The sequence below is a fragment of the Cetorhinus maximus genome, chromosome 28 (genome assembly GCF_964194155.1).
Source record: "Cetorhinus maximus chromosome 28, sCetMax3.hap1.1, whole genome shotgun sequence".
Classification (NCBI taxonomy): domain Eukaryota; kingdom Metazoa; phylum Chordata; class Chondrichthyes; order Lamniformes; family Cetorhinidae; genus Cetorhinus; species Cetorhinus maximus.
The window spans coordinates 2,164,248-2,190,049 of record NC_135906.1 but is presented as its reverse complement, the minus strand read 5'-3'; the positions used below and the strand labels follow the sequence as shown (position 1 = coordinate 2,190,049).

Sequence of the window (25,802 nt, the reverse complement as noted above, 5' to 3'; positions counted from 1 at the left end):
GGCGTCTTCTGTGGCCCCTTCCACCTTGGACTCCCTCTTGGCCCTGCGCCCCTTGTGCCTGTGCCTGGCCTCCCAAAGGTGGCTCCCCTGGAGGCTGATTGCCCACTCCTGGCCTCCTCCTTATTCTATCCCTCCCTTCCTTCTCAGAGTAGCTGCCTCCAGTGGAGATGTCAGAACCCATACCCAGGCTAAATGGAGGCCTCTGGAAAGCTGCAGGCCCGATAAAGGTTCCTGACTGAAGAGTGCTGAGCTGAAGCGTCAACGTACAGAGAAAGCTGCTGGAATTCGTTCTGAGCTGCTACAGATCACACAGGCAAGTTTAAAAAACTTGCTGAAATAAATGCTTCACATAAAACACTGACAAACCCACTGAGCCCACATATCCCGCCCGTGGATGAGTTTCATTAAAAATTCACTTACCCGCCTGCCCGTTGTGCCCGTGCACAGAGCCGAAGATCACACGGGCACCTCAAAATCAGCGTTAAGGGCCTTAACAAGCCCTTTAATTAATGGCAGGTGAGTGTCACACTTCATCGCGCGCCCACCCAGCGAAATATCGCGATGGCGCGTGGTGACATCGGGACTCTCACCCGGCGTCACCGAGCGCCATTTTAAACGCTGATGTGTGGGGCCCGACCCCCCTGCTCGTCACCCAGAAAATTCTGCCCCACGAGTTAATAAATGAGCAGCAGCACAGCTATGTTCATGGGAAATCGTGTCTGACCAACTTGGAGTTCTTTGAGGAATTAATGGAGAGGGTTGATGAGCTCAGCCTGGTTCATGTTATGTATATGGACTTTCAATTGTCACATGTTAGGAAAGTGAAACCCATAGATTAAAGGGGCAGTGACATTGTGGATATGACACTGGCTATGGGACAGAAAGCAGACAGAAGTGGCAAATGGTGGCAAGATCGGCCGGGTGGTTAACAGTGAGGTCGAGTGTCTTGGGCTACAGGAAGATATAGACGGGATGGTCAAATAGGCAGATAAGTGGCAGATGGAATTTAACCCTGAAAAGTGTGAGGTGATACACTTTGGAAGGAGTAATTTGACAAAGAAGTATTCAATGAACGGCATGACACTAGGAAGTTCTGAGGAACAAAGGGACTTTGGTGTGTGTGTCCATTGATCTCTGAAGGCGGAGGGGCATGTTAGTGGGGTGGTGAAAAAGGCATATGGGACACTTGCCTTTATCAATCGAGACATAGATTACAAAAGTAGGGAGGTCATGTTGGAATTGTATAGAACCTTGGTGAGGCCACAGCTGGAGTACTGTGTGCAGTTCTGGTCGCCACATTATAGGAAGGATGTGATTGCACTGGAGGGGGTACAGAGGAGATTCACCAGGATGTTGCCTGGGATGAAACATTTAAGTTATGAAGAGAGGTTGGATAGACTTGGTTTGTGTTTGTTGGAGCAGAGAAGACTGAGGGGCGACCTATCGAGGTGTACAAGAGGGGCATGGACAGGGTGGATAGGGAGCAGCTGTTCCCCATAGCTGAAGGGTCAGTCATGAGGGGACACAAATTCAAATTGAGGGAGAGGAGGTTTAGGGGGATGTGAGGAAAAACATTTTTACCCAGAGGGTGGTGACGGTCTGGAATTTGCTGCCTGGGAGGATGGTGGAGGCGGGTTGCCTCACATCCTTTAAAAAGTACCTGGATGGGCACTTTTATGGCCGTGACGGGGCCGAAATTTTCTGCCCATTGAGTTCAATCTTCAGCCTATTTGAGGCACCGTAAGAAGTTGTTTCGAACAACGGAGCCCAATATTCTGGAAAACCGTTCAAGGTGATGTGTGAAAAGTGGGGAGTTGACCATATTACCTCATCACCCACACTACCCCAGGCCCAACAGCATGGCGGAATGGATGGTCTGCACTGTAAAGTCTTTAATTATAAAATGTCAGCAAACTAAACAAGCTTTGCACATCACAACAGGCACTATTTTAATATTAAGCTGAGCTGTTACAGCTCTTTCTGAAATGCATTTTGAAATTTGAAATGTTTATTAATTAACTGTATAAATACCATACAAATTACTTGGTTTAGTTTAATCTAGTTTATTTTCTAAAATGGTTCCCATTAGCCAGTTGTCCATGTGCAGTGCAACCTGCAGAAACAGCTGCATTGTTTTCAGGAAAACGGATACAGCTCCACTGCCAATTCTGTTTTGTAGTGATTGAAATCACAATATCTGCCTGTTTCTGAGTGAGATCAGGGAGCCCATAAGCTGGAGGCAGAGGGCAGTGTCTGGCAGTAGAAAGTCCACCAGCTGACACAACCAGGAAGGGGGCAAAATGAAGAATTCGGCCTCTTATTGAAAATGCTGCTCCAATCCACACTCGATAATCAAATAATCTGCTGTGTTTCACCATTAAAAATAAACTAACGAGCTCCTACAGAGGGAATGTGTCCAGGTTTAAAACTTAAACATGTACTTGATTCCCTGTTAATTTGATGGGATTGTTTCAGTTGGAAGCGTCTCTTATGATACAGACAGATTTGCTTTGTACAGGCAGTTTAAAACATTAACATCTCATAAAGTCCACCATTCACAAAAATACACAATCATGGTAAGCACTTACCCAATTTCTCAACGTGCACTTTGAGCAGATGTGACTCCTCTCTGGTAATGTTCATCAGTAAAATATGATTGTATATGTGAACAGAACTGCAGTGACTACACATTGAGCAGGGTGATGTTCCACAGACTGTTTCACCACTCCTCCAGCTACCTTCCACATGATCCATCCAGCACCGGTGTCCAGTGTCAGGAGTGTGTGACATCTGCAACATGCAGTGCTGCCAAACCCCTCGGCTTCCCTGTGAACCCACAGCCTCTACCACCGAGAAGACAAAGGCTTCAAGTGTAGTGGAGAAACCACACAAACATCCTTCCCTGGAACATACACGGCATCATGACATGTGGGGAATCGTCTTTAGTCAGTGTCTAACAGTCGCGTGTGGATGACTGCCTTCAACACAGCACTCATGGTTGAAGTGCACCTGATAAACTCCATCTGATCTTTGAGTCTGATCATTGATGATCAAGAAATGCTGCAAGGAGCATCTCAATCCACAACCCTTGGTGTATTACAGCCTTATCTGAAGGTCTGGAGAAGGAAACAGCCTTCCACTGCTGGACATGCATGGGCACACCCTGGCTCCTGACGGCGTCAATGAGAGCTGGATTTCAGAATGCAGTCTTCAGTGCCAATGGTAAGGACCGCGTTCACTCTGTTAACATTCTCACTGAGGGTGCAAAAACAGACCCAAACATTCTTTGCAATAGATATGTGTGTTTACAACTTGTGTAAGTGTGATGTTAATGAAGTGATTGAGGACAAGTTGCCTCAGAGGAGGTGGAGGAGGCTGCTCACCTCTCGTGCTGTACAGCATCGAGGAGCGTGGTGGCCTGTTACATCGAACATGGACCCGTTACAGATTTGGGGACCCATTCAGACTGCGGACTCTGCATTTCCGCAGGGGCAGCCATTGTCACTGGGACAAGTACCGCGCATGAGTGCTCTGGTGGAGGGGCTGGGAGTTATGAGAAGATGAGGGTCTGAGGTGCTCTCAGAACCTTCCCCTTCCTCACGAACCTCCACAGCCCTAGGTTGTCCTTCAGGTGGGTTAGGAGGAGCTGGCTGCTGGGGCGCAGCAGTCGCCCATTCCAGCAACCATTGTGCCACCAGTGTGAACATCCTGAGGAGGTCTGTAATAAGGTAGACAGAGGGGTTTAGATGGAGAAAAGCAAAAATACAGCTGAGGCTGGAAATCTGAAATAAAAACAGAAAATGCTGGAAAAGTGCTGGTGTATATGGGTGTTAGAGATATGGAATTCTAGAACGAACATATTAAGGTGCCACACAAAAGATTATTGTCAAAAATAAGAGCAGATGGAATTGGAGGGAAGCTTTAGATGTGGGTTGGAAATTGGTTGTGAGGTAGGAAACAGAGAGTGGGAATACAGTGTCTGGTCTCAGATTGATGGGATGTGACAAGGGGTGTTTCACAGGAATCTGCACTGTGGCACAACATACACCATTTTTATAGTGAGTTGCATCAGGATAGAGTTGTGTGTTCAGCTTGTAAATGACACTGAATTAGGAGAATAGGAATTAGTGCAGATGGAGGCGGGGAGTGGTAAAGAGACATTGAAAGATGAAGTAAGAGAACAAAACCTTGGCAGATGGAGTTTGATGTGGGTGAGAGTGAGGTCATCCATTTTGGAATTGAAAAAATAAATTTCAAAATGTTCCAAATGGTTAGAAACCAGGAACTGGAGAGGAACAAAGTGGTTTGAGATTCCAAGGACACAAATCATTAAAAGCTGGTGGTTAGGTAAAGGTAGCAATAAAAAAAAGATGAGTGGAATGTTGACTCTTACCTCAAGGAAGCTGGATTGTAAAAGGAATGAATTTCTGCTTCAGTTGTATTGAACCTTGGTCAAACCCCATCTGGATATTATATTCAGTTCTGGGCACCCAGCTCAGGAAGTGCCGGGTAGATTCACCAGAATGAAAACGGTGCTTCGAGGGTTAAATTATGAGGAGAGCTTGTATAAGCCTGGCTTGTATTCCATTGAGTTTAGAAGATTGAGCAATGATCAGATTGAGGTGTTTAGAATGTTAAAAGGATTGAAATCGGCCCTCCTGGTAAGAAATCCACTTTTACACTCTGTCCCCCTTGTAATGAAGCCCAGCATTCAACTTGCCTTCCTAATTCCTGGCTGGACTTGCATCCTAACTTTTGGAGTTTCATGTATGAGGGACACCCAGTTCCCTCTGTACTGCAGCATTCTGCAGTCTCTCTGCATTTCAATAATATTCTGCTCTTCTGTTCTTCCTGCCAAAGTGGGTAACCTCAAGTTTTCCCACATTTTTATCCATCTCTGAAATATTGGCCGACTCCCTTAACCCATCGATATCCCTTTGCCGGGATTTTCCAGCCCCATGTGGCAGTGCCCATCTCAGGGGATGGGGCAGGCAGGTCAGCCAAAGTTCCATTAACTTTTGGCGGGACCGGAAGATCCTGGTGACAGGTGGTGCTGGAAAATCCCGACCTGTGTGTCCTGGCAATTTGCTTTCCCACCTATCCTTGTATTGGATGCAAATTTGTCAATAATACACTCGGTCCCTTCATCCAAGTCGCTCATATGGATTGTAAGTAGTTGAGATTCCAGCACGGGTCCCTGGGACACTCCTCTAGTGACCGTTAGCCAACTTGAAAATGAGCTAATTCTCCTGACTCTCTTTCCTTTAGTTACCCAAACCTCTATCCATCCAAATATATTACTCCCAACATCAGGAACTCTTGCCTTGGCTAATAACCTTTTATATGGCATCTTATCAAATATCTTCTGGAAATCCAAGTACACTACATCTACTGGTTCCCCTTTATCCACCCTGCTTGTTACATCCTCAAATAACTCACATGAACTTGTCCAACACAATTTCCTTTTCACAAAACTAATCTGCCGTTTGTATTCTGATTTTCTCAATTTTCTGCTCCTGCTTCCTTAACAATGGGTTTCAGTGTTGAGGAGAGGCGATGGTGTAGTGGAATTGTCACTGGACGAGTAACCCAGAGACCCAGGGTAATGCACTGGGGACCAGGGTTTGAATCCTGCCATGGTTGGTGGTGGAATTCGAATTCAATGAAAAATGTGGAATTAAAAGTCTAACGATGACCATGGTGCCATTGTCAATTGTTGTCAAAACCCGTCTGATCTGCTATCCTTACCTGGTCTGGCCGACATGTGACTCCAGAGCACAATGTGGTTGACTCTTCCATGCGACTCAGTTGTATCAAACCACAACAAAGCACCAAACAAAGGAATGAAACCGGAAGGGCCACCCAGCATTCCCCTAGGCACCGGAAATGACAACAGCAAACTCAGCCTTGTCAACACTGCAAAGTCCTCCTAACTAACATCTGGGGGCTAGTGAAGCAATGGAATCATACCTTACAGATTAGGTCCCGGACACCACCATCATCATCATCCCAGCAGAAGTGGCGGCACTGTGGTATACAGTCGGGAGGGAGTGTCGACTCTGGACCCCATGAAGTCTCATGGTATCAGGTCAAACATGAAGGAAACCTCCTTCTGATTACCACGTTCCCTCCTCCCTCGGCTGAAGAATCAGTGCTCCTCCATACCGAACACCAAATGGAGGGAGCACCTCTGGAGGGTGGCAAGGGCACAGAATGTACTCTGGGTGGGGGACCTTAATGTCCATCACCAAGAGTGGCTCATTAGCACCACCTCTGGCTGAGTCCTAAATGCCATAGCTGCTAGACTGGGTCTACGGCAGGTGGTGAGGGAACCAATAAGGGGAAAAAAAAATACTTGACCTCATCCTCACCAACCTGCCTGTCGCAGATGCATCTGTCCATGATAGTATCGGTAGGAGTGACCATTGCACAATCATTGTGGAGACCAAGTCCTGCCTTCACATTAAGGATACCCTCCATCGTGTTGTGGGGCGCTACCACTGTGCTAAATGGGATAGATTTCAAACAGATCTAACAAATCAAGACTGGGCTTCCATAAGGCGCTGAGCGCCATCAGAAGCTGCAGAATTGTACTCGAACACAACCTGTAACCTCATGGCCCTGCATATCCCCCACTCTACCATCATCACCAAGCCAGGCGATTGACCCTGGTTCAATGAAGAGTGCAGGAGGGCATGCCAGGAGCAGCACCAGGTATACCTAAAAATGAGGTGTCAACTTGGTAAAGCTATAACACAGGACTACTTGCGTAGCAACCAGCATCAGCAACAAGTGATAGACAGAGCTAAGCAATCCCACAACCAACGGATGAGATCTAAGCTCTGCAGTCCTGCCACATCTAGTTGTGAATGGTGGTGGACAATTAAACAACTCACTGGAGGGGGCAGCTCCATAAATATCCCCATCCTCAATGATGGGGGAGCCCAGCACATCAGTGAAAAAGATAAGGCTGAAGCATTTGCAACAACTTTCAGCCACAAGTGCTGAGTGGATGATCCACCTCAGCCTCCTCCGGAAGTCCCCAGCATCACAGATGCCCGTCTCCAGCCAATTCGATTCACTCCACGTGATATGATGAAACAGATGAAGACCATGGATACTGCAAAGGCTATGGGCCCTGACAATATTTCAGCAATAGTACTGAAGACTTGTGCTCCAGAACTTGCCATACCCCTAGCCAAGCTGTTCCAGTACAGCTCAACACTGGCATCTACCCGGCTATGTGGAAAATTGCCCGTGTATGTCCTGTACGCAAAAAGCAGGGCAATCCAACCCAGCCAATTACCGCCCCATCAGTCTACTCTCGATCATCAGTAAAGCAATGGAAGGAGTCATCAACAGTGCTATCAAGCAGCACTTGCTGAGCAATAACCTGCTCATTGATGCCCAGTATGGATTTCGCCAGGGACTCTCAGCTCCTGACTTCATTACATCTCCAGAACCTGTGGAATTTTGTAAGATGACAGCCCATGCATAAACTCTCTCTGCAGCCACTTCTTTTGGACCCTAGAATGCAGGCCATCAGGTCCAGGGGACTTGTCAGCTTTAAGTCCCATTAGTATTCCCATTACTCTTTCTTTCATGATAGTGGTTGTTTTAAGACCCCTGCTCCCTGTAGCCCCTTGACCTTCCACTATTATTGGGATGTTGTTCGTGTCGTCTACCATGAAAACAGATACAAAATATTTTATTCATTCATGAGGTTTGGGCATCACTGGCTCAGCCAACGTTTATGGCCCGTCCCTCATTGCCCTTGTGAAGGTGGTGGTGAGCTACCCTCTTGAACCACTGCAGTCCCTGTGGTGTAGGTACACCCACACTGCTGTTAGGGAGGGAGTTCCAAGATTTGGACCCAGCGATAGTGAAGGAACGGCGATATATTTCCAAGTCAGATGGTGAGTGGCTTAGCAGGGAACTTCCAGTTGGTTGTGATCCTATTTATCTGCTGCCCTTGTTCTTCGAGATCGGAGTGGTCGTGGATTTTGAAGGTGCTGTTCTAGGAGCCTTGGTGAGTTTCTGCAGAGCATCTTGTGCACTGTGTATTGGTGATGGAGGGAGCGAATGATTGTGCATGGGGTGCCAGTCAAGTGGGCTGCTTTGCCTTGGATGGTGTCAAGCTTCTCGAGTGTTGTTGGAGCTGTACTTGTCTAGTCAAGGGGAGATTATTCCATCACACTCCTGACTTGTAGATGGTGGACAGGCTTAATGGAATCAGGAGGTGAAATACTCACTGCAGGATTCATGGCTTCTGACCTGCCCTTGTAGCCACAGTATTTATGTGGCTCGCCCAGTTCAGTTTCAGGTCAATGGTAATCCACAGGATGTTGATAGTGGGGAATTCAGTGGCGGTAATGCCATTGAATTTCAAAGGGAGATGGTTAGATTCTCTCTGGTGGGAAGTGTTCATTGCCTGGTACTCATGTGGCACGAATGTTACTTGCCACTTGTCAGCCCAAGCCTGGATATTGCCCAGGTTTTGTTGTATTTGGACATGGGCTGCTTCAGTATCTGAGGAGTCCTGAATGATGCTGAATATTGTGCAATCATCAGTGAACATCCCCATTTTTGACCTTATGATGAAGGGAAGGTCTTTGATGAAGCAGCTGAAGATGGTTGGGGTTTGGACACTGCCCTGAGGACCAAGGCTGCGATGAGGTCAGGAGCTGAGTGGCCCTGGCAGAACCCAAACTGAGTGTTAGTGAGCAGCGACAGTGCTAACAAGCAGCACTTGTTACAACCCCTTCCATCACTTTGCTGATGATCGAGAGTCGACTGATGGGGCAGGAATTGACCGGGTTGGATTTGTCCTGCTTTTTGTGGACAGGTCACATATGGGCAATTTTCCACTTTGCTGGGTGATGCCAGTGTTGTAGCCGCACTGGAACAGCTTGAACAGGGGAACGGCAAGTTCTGGAGCACAAGCCTTCAGTACTATTGCTGGAATATTGTAAGGGCCAGTGCAGATGCAGATCCAGGGCTCTTCAGCCATTTCTTGATATCATGAGGAGTGAATCAACTCGGCTGAAGACTGGCATCTGATGCTGGAGACCTCAGGAGGAGGCTGAGATGGATCATCCACTCGGTCCTTCTGGCACCACTGATGACAGCAAACCTCAAACACTCCAATACAGTGAGCCCCCTCTCCAGGGGGTGAACATCACCATGGAAGAGAGTGAGGCAGCCTGAGTAAACATCCACACCAGCCAGGCTCAGGAACAGGTCCACAAGGAGGCCCCAGATCTGCTCACATCCCCTCCCCCTCATGCCAGGCCTGCTCACACCCCCTCCCCCACACTGGGTGGCTATAGATACCAAGCCTGGGGTCTGAAGCACCCAGAAAAAAAATGAGCAATTCCTGCTTCTCTCAACCTTCAGTAAACCCATCATTCAGGAGGCCTAGTTCTGTGCTTGGATAGACTAACACCAGTCATTAGGTCCATGGAGATATTTAACTAACAAGGAGAATGCATAGACCATTCAGCTCCCTGACACAAGGTAGAAGGAGTCTCTGCTTTATTGATCATTTGATCACTGTTTGACCTGAGGTTGCTTGTGTTTCCTGTACAGGAGCAAGGCCAGCAATGAACAAAGAAAAGAACAAAGAAAAGTACAGCACAGGAACAGGCCCTTCGGCCCTCCAAGCCTGCGTCGATCATATTGCCCGTCAACTAAAACATTTTGCACTTCCGGGGTCCGTATCCCTCTATTCCCATCCTATTCATGTATTTGTCAAGCTGCCTCTTAAACACCACTATCGTACCTGCTTCCACCACCTCCTCTGGCAGCGAATTCCAGACGCTCACTACCCTGTGTAAAAAAACTTGCCCCGCACATCTCTATAGTTTTCTCCTCTCACCTTAAATCTATGTCCCCAAGTAATTGACTCTTCCACCCTGGGAAAAAGCTTCTGACTATCTACTCTGTCCATGCCACTCATAATTTTGAAAACTTCTATCAAGTCGCCCCTCAATCTCCGTCGCTCTAGTGAGAACAATCCGAGTTTCTCCAACCTCTCCTCATAGCTAATAACCTCCAGAATGAAGCAGAGATCAGGGAGACAGCTGTCACAGTCAGGGCCACGATCAGGACCACCTCAGACTCCACACCTACAAAGCAATGAGAAACCAATGGTTAGTGAAGGAAACACTGAGGGGGAAATGGAAACCAGTAGTCGGCCAACTCACCACCTGGAGACCTCTCCTGCATCCTTCGCTCAGCCTCATTCAGGGACTCTGTTGCCAGCTTGGTCACATCAGTATCCAGAATGAGCAGGGCTCCAAGTGAGGCCTCACCCTCCCACTTCAATCCAGCTTCACTCTCTGCAACATCAAACATTCCAGTTAGAGAGGGGAAAGGGGGACGTCCAACATCTAGAGGATCAATGTCCCACCAGCTTCAGGTACAAGATCTCTCCTTCCTCTGGGACCAAACCACAACTCCCTTGTGGCACCACAGTTACCCACATGGCAACAGGCACAAATGTCAATGCTCGATTCCTCCAATGGGGTCCAGCTAAACAAGAGAAAGAGCCCATCAACCAGGTTGTGCATCACATCTCCACACAACACATCCCTGATGGAGAGAGAGGGAACTGACACATTCTGCACCTTCTGGAAAGTACAAGCTTTGTTCCTGGAATCCCTCTGATCCAATGGAGCAACTTTCAGGTGACAGGTGATGAAAATCTGAGGGACACATTCAACACACGTCATGATTCAGTGACTCCCTCCCAACATGGAGACTCCAATGATCAGCTTCCTCTTACCAAGGAACGGTCATCTCCAAGGAAACGGAACGCATCCAGGTCAAACCGGAGCTTGTCCAGCTCCTGCTCGTCTCTTGGCAACACAAAAGTTGAAAAGGAGTCCTCAGCTTTGCTGTCCAGGAGGCAACTGAAGAAAGATTAAAAAGGGACAGGAAGTGAATCAAGTGAAGCCATTGAGATGGGACCAGCTGGAGAAAGCAGAGAGCTCCTTACCCATTGTGGTCAATGAAGCTGTATCTCGGGGTGGAGTCCTTGTCTGGGCTCAATGTAGCTACACAGCGGTCAATGTAGAGCTTCAGGGGCATGTGGTTGGTCATTGAAACAGAGGCCTCAATGTGAATGAGCTCACCCAGGTAGTAGACAGTCGAAGTGCGCTCTGTAAGCCAGTCACCTGAAGTACAAGAGGACAAGGGTTAGAGACAGTGGCTGTAACTCCCAGTGAGTGACTACAGGAAATCACTCCCCATCCACCCATCACATACCATGCATTAGGCGCAGAGAGAATGACAGATGCCCTTCTCCAGACTTGGTGGAGCTGAATGGGATCCAGGTGGGCTTGATGGGGTCACTGCTCACATTGCCCTTCCTGGAAAGGCAGGGGAGTCATTTTAGGACATCTTCAGAGACCACCAGCAGCTGTAGATCTTATTGACAAAGCGAATAAAGATTCTCACCTCAAATAACGACACTCAATGGGAACGACAGCTCCATTCGTTCTCACAATGACAGATCCATGATACTCTGGGGTGTGGTTCAGGTGGGTGGTGTAGATGAGGAAATCTCCAATCATCTGAAAGAATCAGGTGAAGGAATGAAGAACTGATCTGAAATGAGAATGTTCTCCACAGGGGTTAACAATGAAGTCATCCCATCCCCTGAGAACAATTCTGAGGGGGATTGACAGGGTCAGTGTGAAGAGACTGCTACCCCATCACTGGAGAGTTTACTATTAGGGCTGTTAGTTCAGGTCAGGCGCCAGTCATTTAGGATTAACTTAACAGGGAATTTCTTCATTCAGCAAGGAAAGAATCTTGGGAATTCTATCCCAGTTTGAGGGTGTTCAGAGAATGCTGTGTTTTGAGGAAGTCTCCATTGTCTCCTGTAGCTTAACTAAGTCTTCATTAACTAGAATTATTTTCACAGGTACAGCTTGGTCTACCCACATCTGTGTTCAGCAGCAAACCGACCCTGGGTCTGGATCATGGGCCTTAAATTACTGTCGGCAGTAGCGTGCTCAGTCCCACATGTAACACTGCCAGAACATCCTGTAGGTCATGCACTTTGTGACTTCACTGCCCCAGAGAGCTGTGAATGCTCAGTTATTGAGTATATTTTAGACAGATGGATTTACTTTGGGGCATCAAAGAATATGTTGAGGGGAGAGGAACATGGAGGTTGTGTAGAAGATCAGCCATGATCTTAATGATTGGGGTACAGGCTTGAGGGGCCGTATGGCCTCATTTGGTTATTTGTTGCTTTGTAACCTCAGCCCTTATCGAAGGAGAGAGATCATGAGCACAAGATCATGGTCCATTAATTGGGAAGTCTCTCAACAAAAGGACAGCTTCAGTTAACAGTAAAAGGAGCCACAAGTGGACAATAACATGGAGCATGGAAATAGAACAGTTTGAAGCCAGGGCCCCATTTATTCCAATAGCAGGGAAACTGGGAAGTGTGGAGTTACTCTTTAGTCAAAGAGGACTTAATTCGTATTCCATTTTCTTCATTTAAGAGACAATCAAATTGGATTAAACTGGACTGAAACTGAAGTCTCCAGTTGAATTGATCTGAATGAGGGGAATAGAGATGAAAATCCTCTAAACAACAGAAGGAAAAGCTTAGAGGATCCAAAGAGAAGGTTCAAGACCAATGGGGCTGATATCATAGGTTGGAAAGGCTCAAGGACCAGTTAATGCAAAGTACAATACAGACTAGAAAGCTAATTTGTAGTTTTATAAAGCAGGAGACAGCTATCTCCTCAATATCATTGACATCTCACCCAGTGTTGGAATGAAGAGTGGGGAATAACCAACAGCCCAAACTTAGAGCAAGAGCTGAGGATTCCCATTACCTGCAACCTGCTGCCACACTCATGGAGTCCATAGTCAAAGAGGACAGTGTGGTTCTGAGAGTAGATCCTGGTTGGCCAACAACCTGCTGTCCACCAGGGTCAGGTCAGCAGCTTTGATCAGGTGCCAGGTTCCAAATAAATCCAGCTGGACCCTGAGCAGCAGCTTGTCCTCTCCACACTGCACCATCACAGTCTGCAGCGGAGACACACTTCCACCCTCAGACACACGGAAATGGGAACCAAAGGGAGGCCCAGGAGGACAGACTGTCTGAGGCACAGGGGTGGCTTTGACTCTGGCCTAGAAACTGTTGTCAAGTATCAGAGCCACAAACAGCTCCAACTAACACCAGCACTGGGAACAAAGCCCTCACTACAAAATCCCCCATGATACCAAACAACTCACCATCCCTTCAGCCACCGAGCAGCACCTTTTATACACACAAGCTGCACTCACCTGACACCAATGAGACCAGAAGCAGCAACGTTGAACCAATTAACCAGCCCCAACCTCTACAAACTCCACCAATGACAGAACTCATGGGTTTATTACCAGGAGGGCCGATTTTATTTGGAGCAATAGGAGTCACTCTGAGTTGCTCTGGTGTCACCTGACTGAATTCAGCTCCACAAGTTCTCATGTTGAAGGCACCATTAATCCAATCATCTCACGTGGTTTTGTTCATTGATCCATGAGGATGACTGGTGGGCACTGCCCACACTGACCCAGGGAGCTTGGCGTGCAGACTGATAAATGGAGTGATGGGAAATGGAGACTCTCACACTGCTACAACAACAACAACAACTTGTAATAAATCCCAGGAAGTTTCGAAATGTCATAGGTTTTGAGCAAGTGGTCGGGGAGAGGTGTGGAAGAACAGAAGGGAAGGTGTGTGATAGTGAGGAGGGCAAGAGAGATTAAAGGATAAAAGGTTTCATGGAATAAAAGCCAAAGGCAGTGGTAATTGGGAAAGGAAAGAAACAGAAGATGTGTCCAGATGAGGTGTGAATGGCTGCATAGCAACCGTCTGAATGTAACATGAAGGAATAAAGAAAAAAACGAGACCCAATCAAACCAGCAAAAAAAACAAAATGAAGACAGAGGGTCTGATCTAAAAGTGTTAGCCTCAGTGCTGAGTCCAGAAGGCTGTCGAGTGTCCAGTCGAAAGATGACGTGCTGTTCCTCGAGCTTGTGTTGAGCTTCATTGGAAAACTATAGCAGGTCAAGGACAGGAAGGTCAGAGTGAGAGCAAGGTGGAGAATTGAAATGACCAGCAACAGGAAGCTCAGGGTGATACTTGTGGACTGAACGGAGGTGTCCGCAAAGCAGTCACCCAGTCTGCATTTGAACTCCCCAATGTAGAGGAGACCACATCGGGAGCAGTGAATACCGTATACTAAATTGAAAGTAAAGGAAATCGGTGTCCGAAGCCTTTTCCACTTGAAAATCTGAACTTTTTCCTCATTTTGTTTTTAATGTCTGTGCTTATCCACAAAACCTCAGGAGATAAGGGTGATCGAGAAACATTTAACGTCAATTGATGAGTCCTGACTAATAGAAAAACAAAGTTTAACCATCGTTCTGCTGCAATGCTTCCCCTGTCTGAGGAGGGACTGATAAAGATTAGGAACATTGGAACAAGAGGAGGTGGTTTTCCCTCCCACCATTCAGTTAGATCACAGCTGATTGGTCCCTCACCACCATTTACCCACCTTAGCTCCAGATCCCTTGAAATCATTCCTCACCAAAAATCCCTCAATCTCAGTCTTGTTATCTGCAGTTGTTCCAGCATCCACAGCCTTCTGGGGGTAAATTCCCGGTTTCTTTGTGTGAAAAGTTATTTCTTGATTTCCCTCCTAAATGACTGAGCTCAATATGTTCCCTCATTCTTCATTCCCCCAACAGAGAAAATAGTTTCTCTGTATCGACCTCTTCAATCCTTTTAACATTCTAAACACCTCAATCTGATCATTGCTCAATCTTCTAAACTCAATGGAATACAAGCCAGGCTTATACAAGCTCTCCTCATAATTTAACCCTCGAAGCACCGTTTTCATTCTGGTGAATCTACCCGGCACTTCCTGAGCTGGGTGCCCAGAACTGAATATAATATCCAGATGGGGTTTGACCAAGGTTCAATACAACTGAAGCAGAAATTCATTCCTTTTACAATCCAGCTTCCTTGAGGTAAGGGTCAACATTCCACTCATCGTTTTTTTATTGCTACCTTTACCTGACCACCAGCTTTTAATAATTTGTGTCCTTGGAATCTCAAACCACTTTGTTCCTCTCCAGTTCCTGGTTTCTAACCATTTAGAACATTTTGGAATTTATTTTTTCAATTCCAAAATGGATGACCTCACACTAACATCACAATTACACAAGTTGTAAACACACATATCTATTGCAAAGAATGTTTGGGTCTGTTTTTGCACCCTCAGTGAGAATGTTAACAGAGTGAAAGCGGACCTTACCATTGGCACTGAAGACTGCATTCTGAAATCCAGCTCTCATTGACACCATCAGGAGCCAGGGTGTGCCCATGCATGTCCAGCAGTGGAAGGCTGTTTCCTTCTCCAGAACTTCAGATAAGGCTGTAATACACCAAGGGTTGTGGATTGAGATGCTCCTTGCAGCATTTCTTGTTCATCAATGATCAGACTCAAAGATCAGATGGAGTTTATCAGGTGCACTTCAACCATGAGTGGTGTGTTGAAGGCAGTCATCCACACGCGACTGTTATACACTGACTAAAGACGATTCCCCACATGTCAAGATGCCGTGTATGTTCCAGGGAAGGATGTTTATGTAGTTTCTCCACTACACTTGAAGCCTTTGTCTTCTCGGTGGTAGAGGCTGTGGGTTCACAGGGAAGCCGAGGGGTTTGGCAGCACTGCATGTTGCAGATGTCACACACTCCTGACACTGGACACCGGTGCTGGATGGATCATGTAGAAGGTAGTTGGAGGAGTGGTGAAACAGTCTGTGCGGCATCACCCTGCTCAATGTGTAGTCACTGCAGTTCTGTTCACATATACAATCATATTTTACTGATGCACATTCCCAGAGAGGAGTCACAACTGCTCAAAGTGCATGTTGAGAAATTGGGTAAGTGCTTACCATACATGTCTGTTTGTGCAAATGGTGGACTTTAGAAGATAGTTATGTTTTAAACTTCCTCCTTTAATTCAAGATAAAATAGATTAATTTGGAGAGGGGGATGTGACCTCCTGTGAAATCTGCCTGGAGACCTCGCTACGTGACTTCAATGAAATCTTGGGCAGTGAGAAATATCTTGTTAAAACCAGGAAGGATTTGGGCTTTTAAAAAGAAGATTACGTTTTTGCTGAGAGATCCATGTAATGTATAAATGTGGTGTGGTGTTTTTGGCTCTGTTAAGATGTTAATGGAGAATACCTTTTCTCTAGTTTGGAGTATTAGTTTCCTACTAAGTACTGTTTAGTCTGGGTTGATTTTGGTGTTTTGTTACAGCAAAGGTTTTCAAACATGAAATCTTGTCATGTGATTCTTTGTGTTGTTTACTGGGAAGTTCATATCTTTTTTTAAAGTTACCAGTCTCTATGGGAATCATAACACTATCCAATAAAAGTAACGTTTTACATTCTTTAAGTGAATAAAATTTTTCAGCATTGCATACAAGCCAACAATTGGAAACCGAGTTTACATTACAAAGCTCTGTCCAGCGGAGTTTTTACAGGTCACTTTGTACAAACTTGCTGCTTTGATTTTTTATTGGCTAGAGAGGGTCCTCCAGTCTCCTGAATTATACGGATATTTTTATATTGATTCATTCTAAAGTAGTGGAACTGCAGCTCATTGTTGTAAAGAGCCATCGCAGACACAATGGGCCAAATGACTTCCTCCTGTGCTGTTTGATCCTATCTTGCTCTGTGGTCTGACATTGTGATTCTGACCATTAAAGGTGACCTTTCAGTCTCCAGCTGTAGGTCAGTAATTGGCCTTTTGTCATTGTTAATCTGTACGGTCCTTCCCCAAACATCAGGCAAGGTCCACAACCAGAATCAGGAAGTCACCAATACAACTTTCAACTCCATTTAAAACAATTGTCAAAAGTGCCGGGGGGAAGATGGGGAGAATTTTTTTTTTTTCACAGGATGTTATGATGATTGTCTGAAAGGGGGATGGAAGAAGATTCAATATCACTTAATAATTCACTTTCAAATAGGACGTGGATATTTATTGAAAAAGGAAAAATTTGCAGGGCGACAGGGAAGGAGTGAGGGGATGGGATGAATTGGGTCCCTCTTTCAAAGAGCCTGAAAAGCTAAGTGGGCAGAATGGCCTCTTCCTGTGCTGGAAGATTCGATCAACATTTTATAATTAAAGACTTTACATTGCATACCATCCATTCGGCCATGTTATTGGGCCCGGGGTAGTGTGGGTGATGAGGTAATATGTCAACTCCCCACTTTTCAGACATCACCTTGAGTGGTTTTCCAGAATATTGGGCTCCGTTGTCCGAAACCACTTCTTACGGTGCCTCAAATAGGCTGAAGATTGAACTCAGTGGGCAGAATTTTACAGCCCTGTCATGGCCTGGGTGGGGCTGTAAAATGCCGGGAGCCTTTCAAAAGTCCCTTAGCTTTGGCGTGACTGTAAAATGCTGCCGGCATAAAATTCCACCCAATGCGTTGGCAGTGGCTGCGCTGGATGTATCATGGAACTGATGAATATTTGGCGAAATCATCACAACCAAGAAATCACCCCATGGATGCTGAAGAGATCGGTTAAAATTCTAATTATTGGATGTATCGCTGAAAAAGGAGACTTTTTTGTCTTGCTCTCGTCAGGTCAATTTGCAAGAATGGCAATGAAAGGGAAACAACAAATTTATACTGTATGAGAACAGAGTGTTTATTGCTGGTCAAGTGGACTCTGATTGGTTGAGGCATTGCCATGGAGAATGCACCAGTTGATGGTGATTGACATTTAACTGCCATGCACTGTTTGAAGTTTAAAATAGGGCCCAAGCCATTTGCTCATCATGCAAGCTTGATGCTTAAATAGGGCTCATCAAAGGCATCCTGCAGGATAATGGCTACCCTGATCAGATTATTTCGCACTGTATATCACGCAAACTCAAGAACGGGCCTAAGACTGTCTCCTTTGGCTGTGAAAAGTGCCCAATCTACCTCACACTACTCTAGAAGGGCAAGGTATCTCAAAATTTGAGCAGCAGGTGAAGCTAGTTGTTTCACACTGCTACAATGCAATAGCAACACGAGTGCTATTGGCCACTAACAAGATGCTGCCATCAAGCCAAAAAGACATTTTGCCTATCACACAAATGAGTAATGTGGTATATGAGTTTCAGTGCCAGTGTGATGCTAGGTATGTAGGCCGTATGTCCCAAAACCTGGCGGATCATATCAACATCATGTCCCATCCACTGTTCACAACGGGCAAGGTACAGGCTGGATCCAACCAGCCCATAAAACATAATGTGCAACATTAGATATGATTCGCGATTGGAGAACACTTGCTAAACAATCAGCAGTGTGCTAAGAATTATGCTGATGATCAATTTAAGAATTTAAGATTGTCAGGCAGCCTCACAGTGTGGCCCATTTATGTGTACTGGAAGCTACATATATTTATTCACAGGGCCCTGTTCATTGCAGACAGAAAGAACATGTACGCATATTGTGCCTGTTTAACTGAACAAAATAAGTGACAGCCATTCACTCGTTCATTCCTCAGGGCAATGTCTTGATCAATCAGAGTCAAGCTGCCTGGTTTACATTTCAAACAATTCTTAGCAGTTAACTGTAAGTCACCATCACCTGGTGCATTCTCCATGGCAGCATCTCTACCATCAGAGTCTACTTGCTAACCAATCAGCACTCTCTGCTCACACAGTATAAATTTGTTTTTTCCCTTATATTGCCATTCTTGCAAATTGTCCTGACCAGTGCAAGATGAAAAGCTTTGACAAAAACTGTCTCTTTTTTTCAGCAATACTCAGGTTCTGGACCATCAAATGTTTATTGGATGTGTGGGTACCTTGTGAGGTAATAATGATTCTTCTGATGTCAGGGCATGTTGACTTGGCACGCCTCACATTCCCTCTGGCAGGATGTGAACAAGTGGAGACCCACAGGGGTCTGTGCTGAGGCCTCAACTTTTTACAATTTACATCAATGACTTAGATGAGGGGAGTGAAGGCTGGTAGCTCAATTTGCAGATGACGCAAAGATAGGTAGGAAAGTATTTTGTGAAGAAGACATAAGGAGGTTCTTGATGGATATAGAAAGGTTGAGTGAGTGGGCAAAGATCTGGCAAATGGAGTTTAATGTGGGATGTGTGAAGTTGTTCACTTTGGCAGGAAGAACAAAAAAGCAGAGTATGACTTAAATGGAAAATGGCTGCATAATTCTGAGGTACAGAGGGATCTAGATGTTCTTGTACATGAGCCACAAAAACTTAGTGTACAGGTACTGCAAGTAATTAAGAAGGCTGATGGAATGCTATCCTTTATTACGGGGTGAACTGAACATATAAGTAAGAATGTTTTGCTTCAGTTATATAGGGCATTGGTGAGACTGCACCTCGAATGCTCTGCACAGTTTTGGTCTCCTGATTTAAGGAAGGATGTAAATGCATTGGAGGCAGTTGACAGGAGGTTTACTAGGTTGATACCTGGAATGAGTGGGTTGTCTTTTAAGGAAAGGTTGGACAGGCTGGGCTTGTTTCCACTGGAGTTTAGAAGAGTGAGGGGGGTGATTTGATTGAATTATACAAGATCCTGAACAGCCTTGACAAGGTGGACGTGGAAAGGATGTTTCCTCTTGTGGGAGAGTCCAGAACTAGGGGGCACTGTTTTAAATTTAGGGGTCACCTTTTTAGGATGGAGATGAGGAGAACATTTTTCTCTCAGAGGGTTGTGCGACTTTGGGACTCTGCCTCAGAAGGTGGTGGAGTTGGGGTCATTGAATATTTTTAAGGCAGGGGTAGATAGATTCTTGTTAGGCTAGGGAATCAAAGGTTATCGGGAGTAGATGGGAATGTGGAAATCGAAACACAAGAAGATCAGCCATGATCTTATTGAATGGTGGAGCAGGCTCGAGGGGCCGAATGGCCTACTCCTGTTCCTGTTTCTTACGTTCTTATCATTCGATGTCTAGATTCATACCTGATCACTATACTGTTCTCCAGCCTGTTTCCTGGTTCAATCTATCCACATATACACTTGGTGCAATTGCTGGAGGATGTCAGGTCTAAGAGAACAAGGACTTTCTGGCCCTTGGGGAATCCCAAGCTCATCTCTGTGAGGCCAAAATAGTCTTAGAGCCTCTGGAACATCCTGGAAGGACTCTGGCCACCCTCCAATCACAGTCTTCCATAACTGTTGCAATACAGGAACATTGGACATCTCTTGTTGCAGTTGCTGGCATCTATTCTTCCCGAAATTCAGCCGGTCGATATGAAAGATGTCTTCAATTTCCATTTCGATGAAATCCACTTGCAGATCTAAGGAAATATCTGCAGTTTTGGATCAGATGTGAGCATGGAACAAGCCAGTTTGTAGCGTATGTCACAGTCGTAGCCTTGTATTTTGATGAGTAAGTGATGGAATCTGGATGGTGCACTAGTTAACAGCTGAATGTCAATTGTACACGAGGTGTGGACTCACTGGATTCTGTAATCACAGGTTTGGATAATCATACAGCCTGGATGGAATTCATTTGCTCCATTATGTCTGTACCATCTTTGAAAGAGCGATTTTGCTTTGTCTCTCCTGCCTGCTCTTTCCCTATAACCCTGCAAATCCCCCCTATCGGTATTTATCCTGTTCCCTTTTGAAACTTACTATTGAATCTGCTTCCAGCATGTCTTCAGGCAGTGCATTCTAGATTGGAACAACTCACTGGATAAAAGGAATTGTGTCGAATTCTGGGTGTTTCATATGAGAAAGGATGTGAGGGTCTTGGAGGGAGTGCAGCAGAGATTTACTGGAATGGTACCAGGGATGAGGATTTCAGTTATATGGAGAGATCAGAGAAGCTGGGATTGTTCTCCTTAGAGCAGATAAAGTCAAGGGGAGATTGAATGGAGGTGTTCAAATTAATGTGGAGTATTGACAGAGTGAGGAGAAACTGTTCCCACTGGAACAACACTCAGTTACAAGATTTCAAATAATTGTCAAAAGAACCAGAGGGGAGAGAAAGAGAACATTTTTATCCAGTGAGTTGTTCCAAGCTGGAATGCACAAATCTTTGAAGGTGGCAGGAGAAGTTGATCAAATTGTTAAAAATCCCTGCAGGATATTTGGTTTAGACAGAGACAGAGGCCAGGATTTTCCAGCCACGCCATGGTGGGACCTGCTGCGGGAGATTTGGTGGCCCAGCCAAAAGCCCATTGACTTTCGATGGGAGCAGACGATCCCGGTGGTGGATGGGGCTGGAAATTCACACCCATCGAGTGTAAAAGCCTTCGAGGATTTGTGTACATGTTCTCCACTGTCCCTGCACCTCATTTAAAATCACCTGATATTATTTATATCATCTGTCCTCATTCTTCCTCCCACATGAATCATTCACATTGCTCTGCATTAAATTTCATTTCTCAGGTACGTTTTATATTTTATATCTCACATTGATGTTGATTTTCTACGTGTCTAACAGATTTTATTCGCAGTGTTTTAAATGTCTGCTCCAGCTTCCAGCACTTTCTTCAGCTTTATTGACTTTTCTCTGAGTCCACACTCAGGCTTAATTAATCAAGCACCATGAGCATTGATCAGTCAACAGACAGACATAATCAAAGGCAGAACAATTGAATCATTGGACACCACAAATTCTCTCTCCATTTCACCAATCTATGTCCTCCTAAAGCCTATTCCAATTCTCCTCACTGTTTGCATTCTGTATTCCTGTTATCTATAAACAACAAAATTCTGTCCTTTATATATGTCCAGGTCATTTAACGGTATCAGAAGGAGCAGTGGTCCTAATACTGACTCGTGGGGAACATCACTGTGTACTCCCCTCCATCCTGAATTGTCACCGTTGACCACTTCTGTCTGCTTTCTGTCCCATAGCCAGTGTCGTATCCACAATGTCACTGCCCCTTTAATCTATGGCTTTCACTTTCCTAACATGTGACAATTGAAAGTCCATATACATAACATGAACCAGGCTGAGCTCATCAACCCTCTCCATTACTTCCTCAAAGAACTCCAAGTTGGTCAGACACGATTTCCCATGAACATACCTTTGCTGCTGCTCATTTATTAACTCATGTTTTCCAAACCACATTTTAAGTTGTTGCAGATTTTAGAAGTTAGAAGTTTCCCCCAATGTTTCACTGATGTGAGACTGGCTGGTTTGTAGTTACAGGGTTTATCCCCCTCTCCTTTTTTAAACCGGATGGAACATTTACAACTCTCCAGTTCTCTGGCACCACCGCCATATCCAAGGAGGATTGGAAGGTTAGGGTCAGTGTGTCCACTATTTCCACCATTCCTTCCCTCAGTTACCCTCACAAATCACATCCAGACCGGGTAAATGTTCTACTTTATTGTGGTATAAAAAGTGTTGGATTGGAAGGGATTAACTGAACTTGTTTGTTCAGTGACTGTAATTAATGTCACTCTCCACGGATCCTAATTGTGTCACTGGAGGGTTTCCCTCTTCTGTTAAAAGGGAATCCTTTCAATGTGTTATCCCATAATGTCAGCGAGAACGTCACCACCAATACTGACAGGGATCAGCGGCTCCAGAGAGGAGGAGGGGATGGATCAGAATCTGAGAACAATGGATTGGAATGTTACAACAATGGATTGGAATCTGAGAACAATCGACTGGAATGTTACAACAATGGACAGGAGTTTCTCCTGGGATTTTTACTTTCTTTCCACATATTATGATCGTCTATCGTTAAAAATTCAGATCAAATATTCACTTTACATCGTTCAGTACTTTTACTATCCCATCCTGGCTGTTGTTGGTGTCTCTGGTAAGTCTCTCTATTAACTCTGTCCACCATGTTTAACTGTATTACTGTTCCCATCATTTACTCTGCCCTCTTTGCTGCTGTTGCTGCTGGTGACTCTCTGTAATCAGTTATTAACTCTATACCCCATTGCTAACTGCATTCCTGGTTTTGTAATTTTCTTTCACTTGTGTTGCAGTTGGTGTCCCTGATAAATATGTAAACCATGATTCATTCTCTTATTCTTTCTCATTAAACTCTTGGGAAGACTGAAGTCAGTGTCATCGGTCCCCACTATAAACTCCATTCCATACCCATGAAGTGCATCCACTTCCCTGGCCAATGTCTGAGGCTGAACCAGGCTGATGCAACCTTTGATTTCTATTCGACCCTGAGCTGATTTATGACCCCATATAAACTACTGCTCATCCCAAACTCTGCTTCCCATGTCCTACCTCATACCGAATCCCATTCACTCATCATCCCTGTGCTGACTGACCTCCACCGATTCCTGGTCTTGCAGCTCCTCAATTTTAATATTCCCATTCCTGTGTTCAAACCTCCCCATGCCTTTTCCCCTCCATTTAGTTTCATTCCCCTGTTAATTTCCCATGTTCCTGCATATCTTTCCCTTCAAGTGTTTATCCAAACCTCTTTATAAAATCAGTTTCTTTCCTTCTCTTTCTTGGTCATGAATTTTGTCTCTCCAGCATCAACAATGTTCCAGAAGCCTTGATTCTAAGAATATTGTAAACTGCACAACCAGCCACTCCCAGGATGTGGACTTAGACAGCTTGAGTGAGTGGGCAAATACATTGACATGATTTCACTGTCTCCAGCTCCTTCTCTTGGACCACTCTATTCTTGTACAAGACCAGAAAGCACCTCCTCCCTCACTTCCCAGAGTTCAGCTCTCAGCCTCACTCCATTCAGACAAAGTTTCACCTTTGTACTACTTACTTCATGGGTCTGTGAAACCTCCTGTATTTATACCAGTTGAAATCCTAGTCAGCTGATTCAGCCACTTATGGCTAGGAAACTAGTTCTGACTAACTACCTAATTAACAAATTACAAACAAAGGCAAGTGGAGTACAGCTGAGATAACTGAGTGAAGACTTGGAATTTGGTGGTTGGGCGTGCGGGGGTGTTAAAGTGTTAATTTTTACTCTTAAATTTTGTTCTTAAAAGCTAATCTAGTCTGTAATTAGCAGTAACTGGAAAGTACTGTGCAGGCAGGCTGAGTTCTTTCATTCTGGCAATTGAGACAAGGTAAACTCACTCTCAGCTGTAGGAGCTGAGTAGTTAACTAGCTAACTGCCTGAACCTGGTTACTGAAGCCGCAGTTCAGTCTACAATGGATTCAGGATTCTTTAGTGCAGCCAAGGCAAACGGAGTTCAGCTGAGCTAACTGAGTGGAGACTTGGAGATTGGTGAGAGGGGAAGTTCAGTGAAGCAGGGAAGGAGATGTTTATTTCCTCTTTCTATCTTTCTCATCCCATAGGAATTGGTTCTTGCTCCAGTCCAGGGAAAGGAGTGAGCAATTTGGTGAGTATCGGGCTAGTGAATAAGCTCCATTCTATCCCTAAGGCTTTAAAAGGTACACAAATGTGTGGTAAAGTTAATAAAATATACAAGGAAATGACATAGGTAAATGATTAATATAATTGAGTAATTATTTAAAACACATTAAGGATGGCAGGGCAGGTGATGTGTCGAGGCTGCAGCATGTGGGAGCTCCTGAATAACATTGTGATCCAGGTCAAACACGTCTGCAGTAAGTGTTTGTAGCTTGAGGAGCTTTGGCTCAGAGTCATTGAGCTGGAGGCTGAACTGCAGACACTGCGGCACATCAGGGAGGGGGAAAGTTACCTGGATGCTTTATACCAGGAGGCAATCACACCTCTTAAGACAGGGTCTTCTGATTTGGTCAGTGGCCAGGGACAGGAGGGTATGACTGCGAGTGAGGAAGATAAGGGGACCCAGAGGGCAGGAGTGCAGGAGTGTGAGCCTCAGCAATTATTTAACAGGTTTGAGGTTCACTCAGCTTGTTTGGATGAGAGCAGAGACAGCAGTGTGGATGAGCAAACAGACCACAGCACCGTAGTACAGGAAGCCATTCAAATTGGGGGAGCAAAAGTGAACATAGTGGTAGTAGGGAACAGTATAGTGAGGGGGATTGACACTGTTCTCTGTAGCAAAGAGCGAGAGTGCAGATGGTTGTGTTGCCTGCCCGGTGCCAGGGTTCTGGCATCTGCTCAGGGTTGGAGAGGAACTTGCAGTGGGTGTGGTGGTTCCAGTGGTCGTGGTCCATGTGGGTACCAAGAAAAAGGCAGGATGAGGAAGGAGGCTCTGCATAGTCCGTATGAGGAACTAGTCACCAGACTAAGAAGCAGAACCTTAAAGGTAATAATCTCTCTGTGGTAATTATAGTTTGGATAAACTTAGGACTGTAGCTTTAAGAATGATCCCGTGTTGTAAGATCACATGATTTGTGTAAACCAACATCTCAGCAGCACAGGGAACCTCTAGGGGAGAGTTCTTCTTTAGTTATGGAGTATGATGCACATATGTAAGTTGCTGCTGCTGTCTTGTAAATAAAGTTCACTGTGTCCACTCAGAAAAGTTGTCTGGAAGATCAACTCTATAACAAACTGGTGATGAGGAAACATCAGATGCGCTGCTGTAACTTGCCCAGAGATTGTCGGTATCTAAGTTCATTAAAAAGAAAAGAAGATATTCTGATCTGAAATGCCACAGTTTGGCAGAACCAAACCCTTTGAACCAATCACAAACGATTATTCTCAATATATAGATCAACTTGCGTTCTACTTTCAAGCCAACAAAATCACAGAGGTGGGAAGGAGGAGAGCGATTCTCTTGAGTATTTGTGGAGGCAAGACCTACAGTTTAATTTGAAGCATGAAGGCCCCCAGTGCCCTGGATTCATAGACTTTCATTCAATTAATAGACC

General features: G+C 45.3%; 2 protein-coding genes across 4 annotated transcripts in view; both read left to right on the top strand.

Moving 5' to 3' along the window:
• Positions 1–9,691, top strand: part of LOC144668775 (EVI5-like protein) — a 167,347-nt gene extending 157,656 nt beyond the window's left edge. For all 3 annotated transcript variants that reach the window (XR_013573553.1, XR_013573552.1, XM_078531105.1), the window contains one exon: positions 9,589–9,691. Coding sequence is in view for 1 of the 3 variants with exons in the window: in XM_078531105.1 (XP_078387231.1) it covers positions 9,589–9,606 (18 nt within the window). In the remaining 2 variants the exon portion in view is untranslated. The remainder of the gene's footprint in view (positions 1–9,588) is intronic.
• Positions 9,692–13,623: 3,932 nt separating this feature from the next.
• Positions 13,624–25,802, top strand: part of LOC144668728 (zona pellucida sperm-binding protein 3-like) — a 45,697-nt gene continuing 33,518 nt past the window's right edge. The window contains exon 1 of the mRNA XM_078531057.1: positions 13,624–13,743. Coding sequence (XP_078387183.1) covers positions 13,624–13,743 — 120 coding nt within the window. The remainder of the gene's footprint in view (positions 13,744–25,802) is intronic.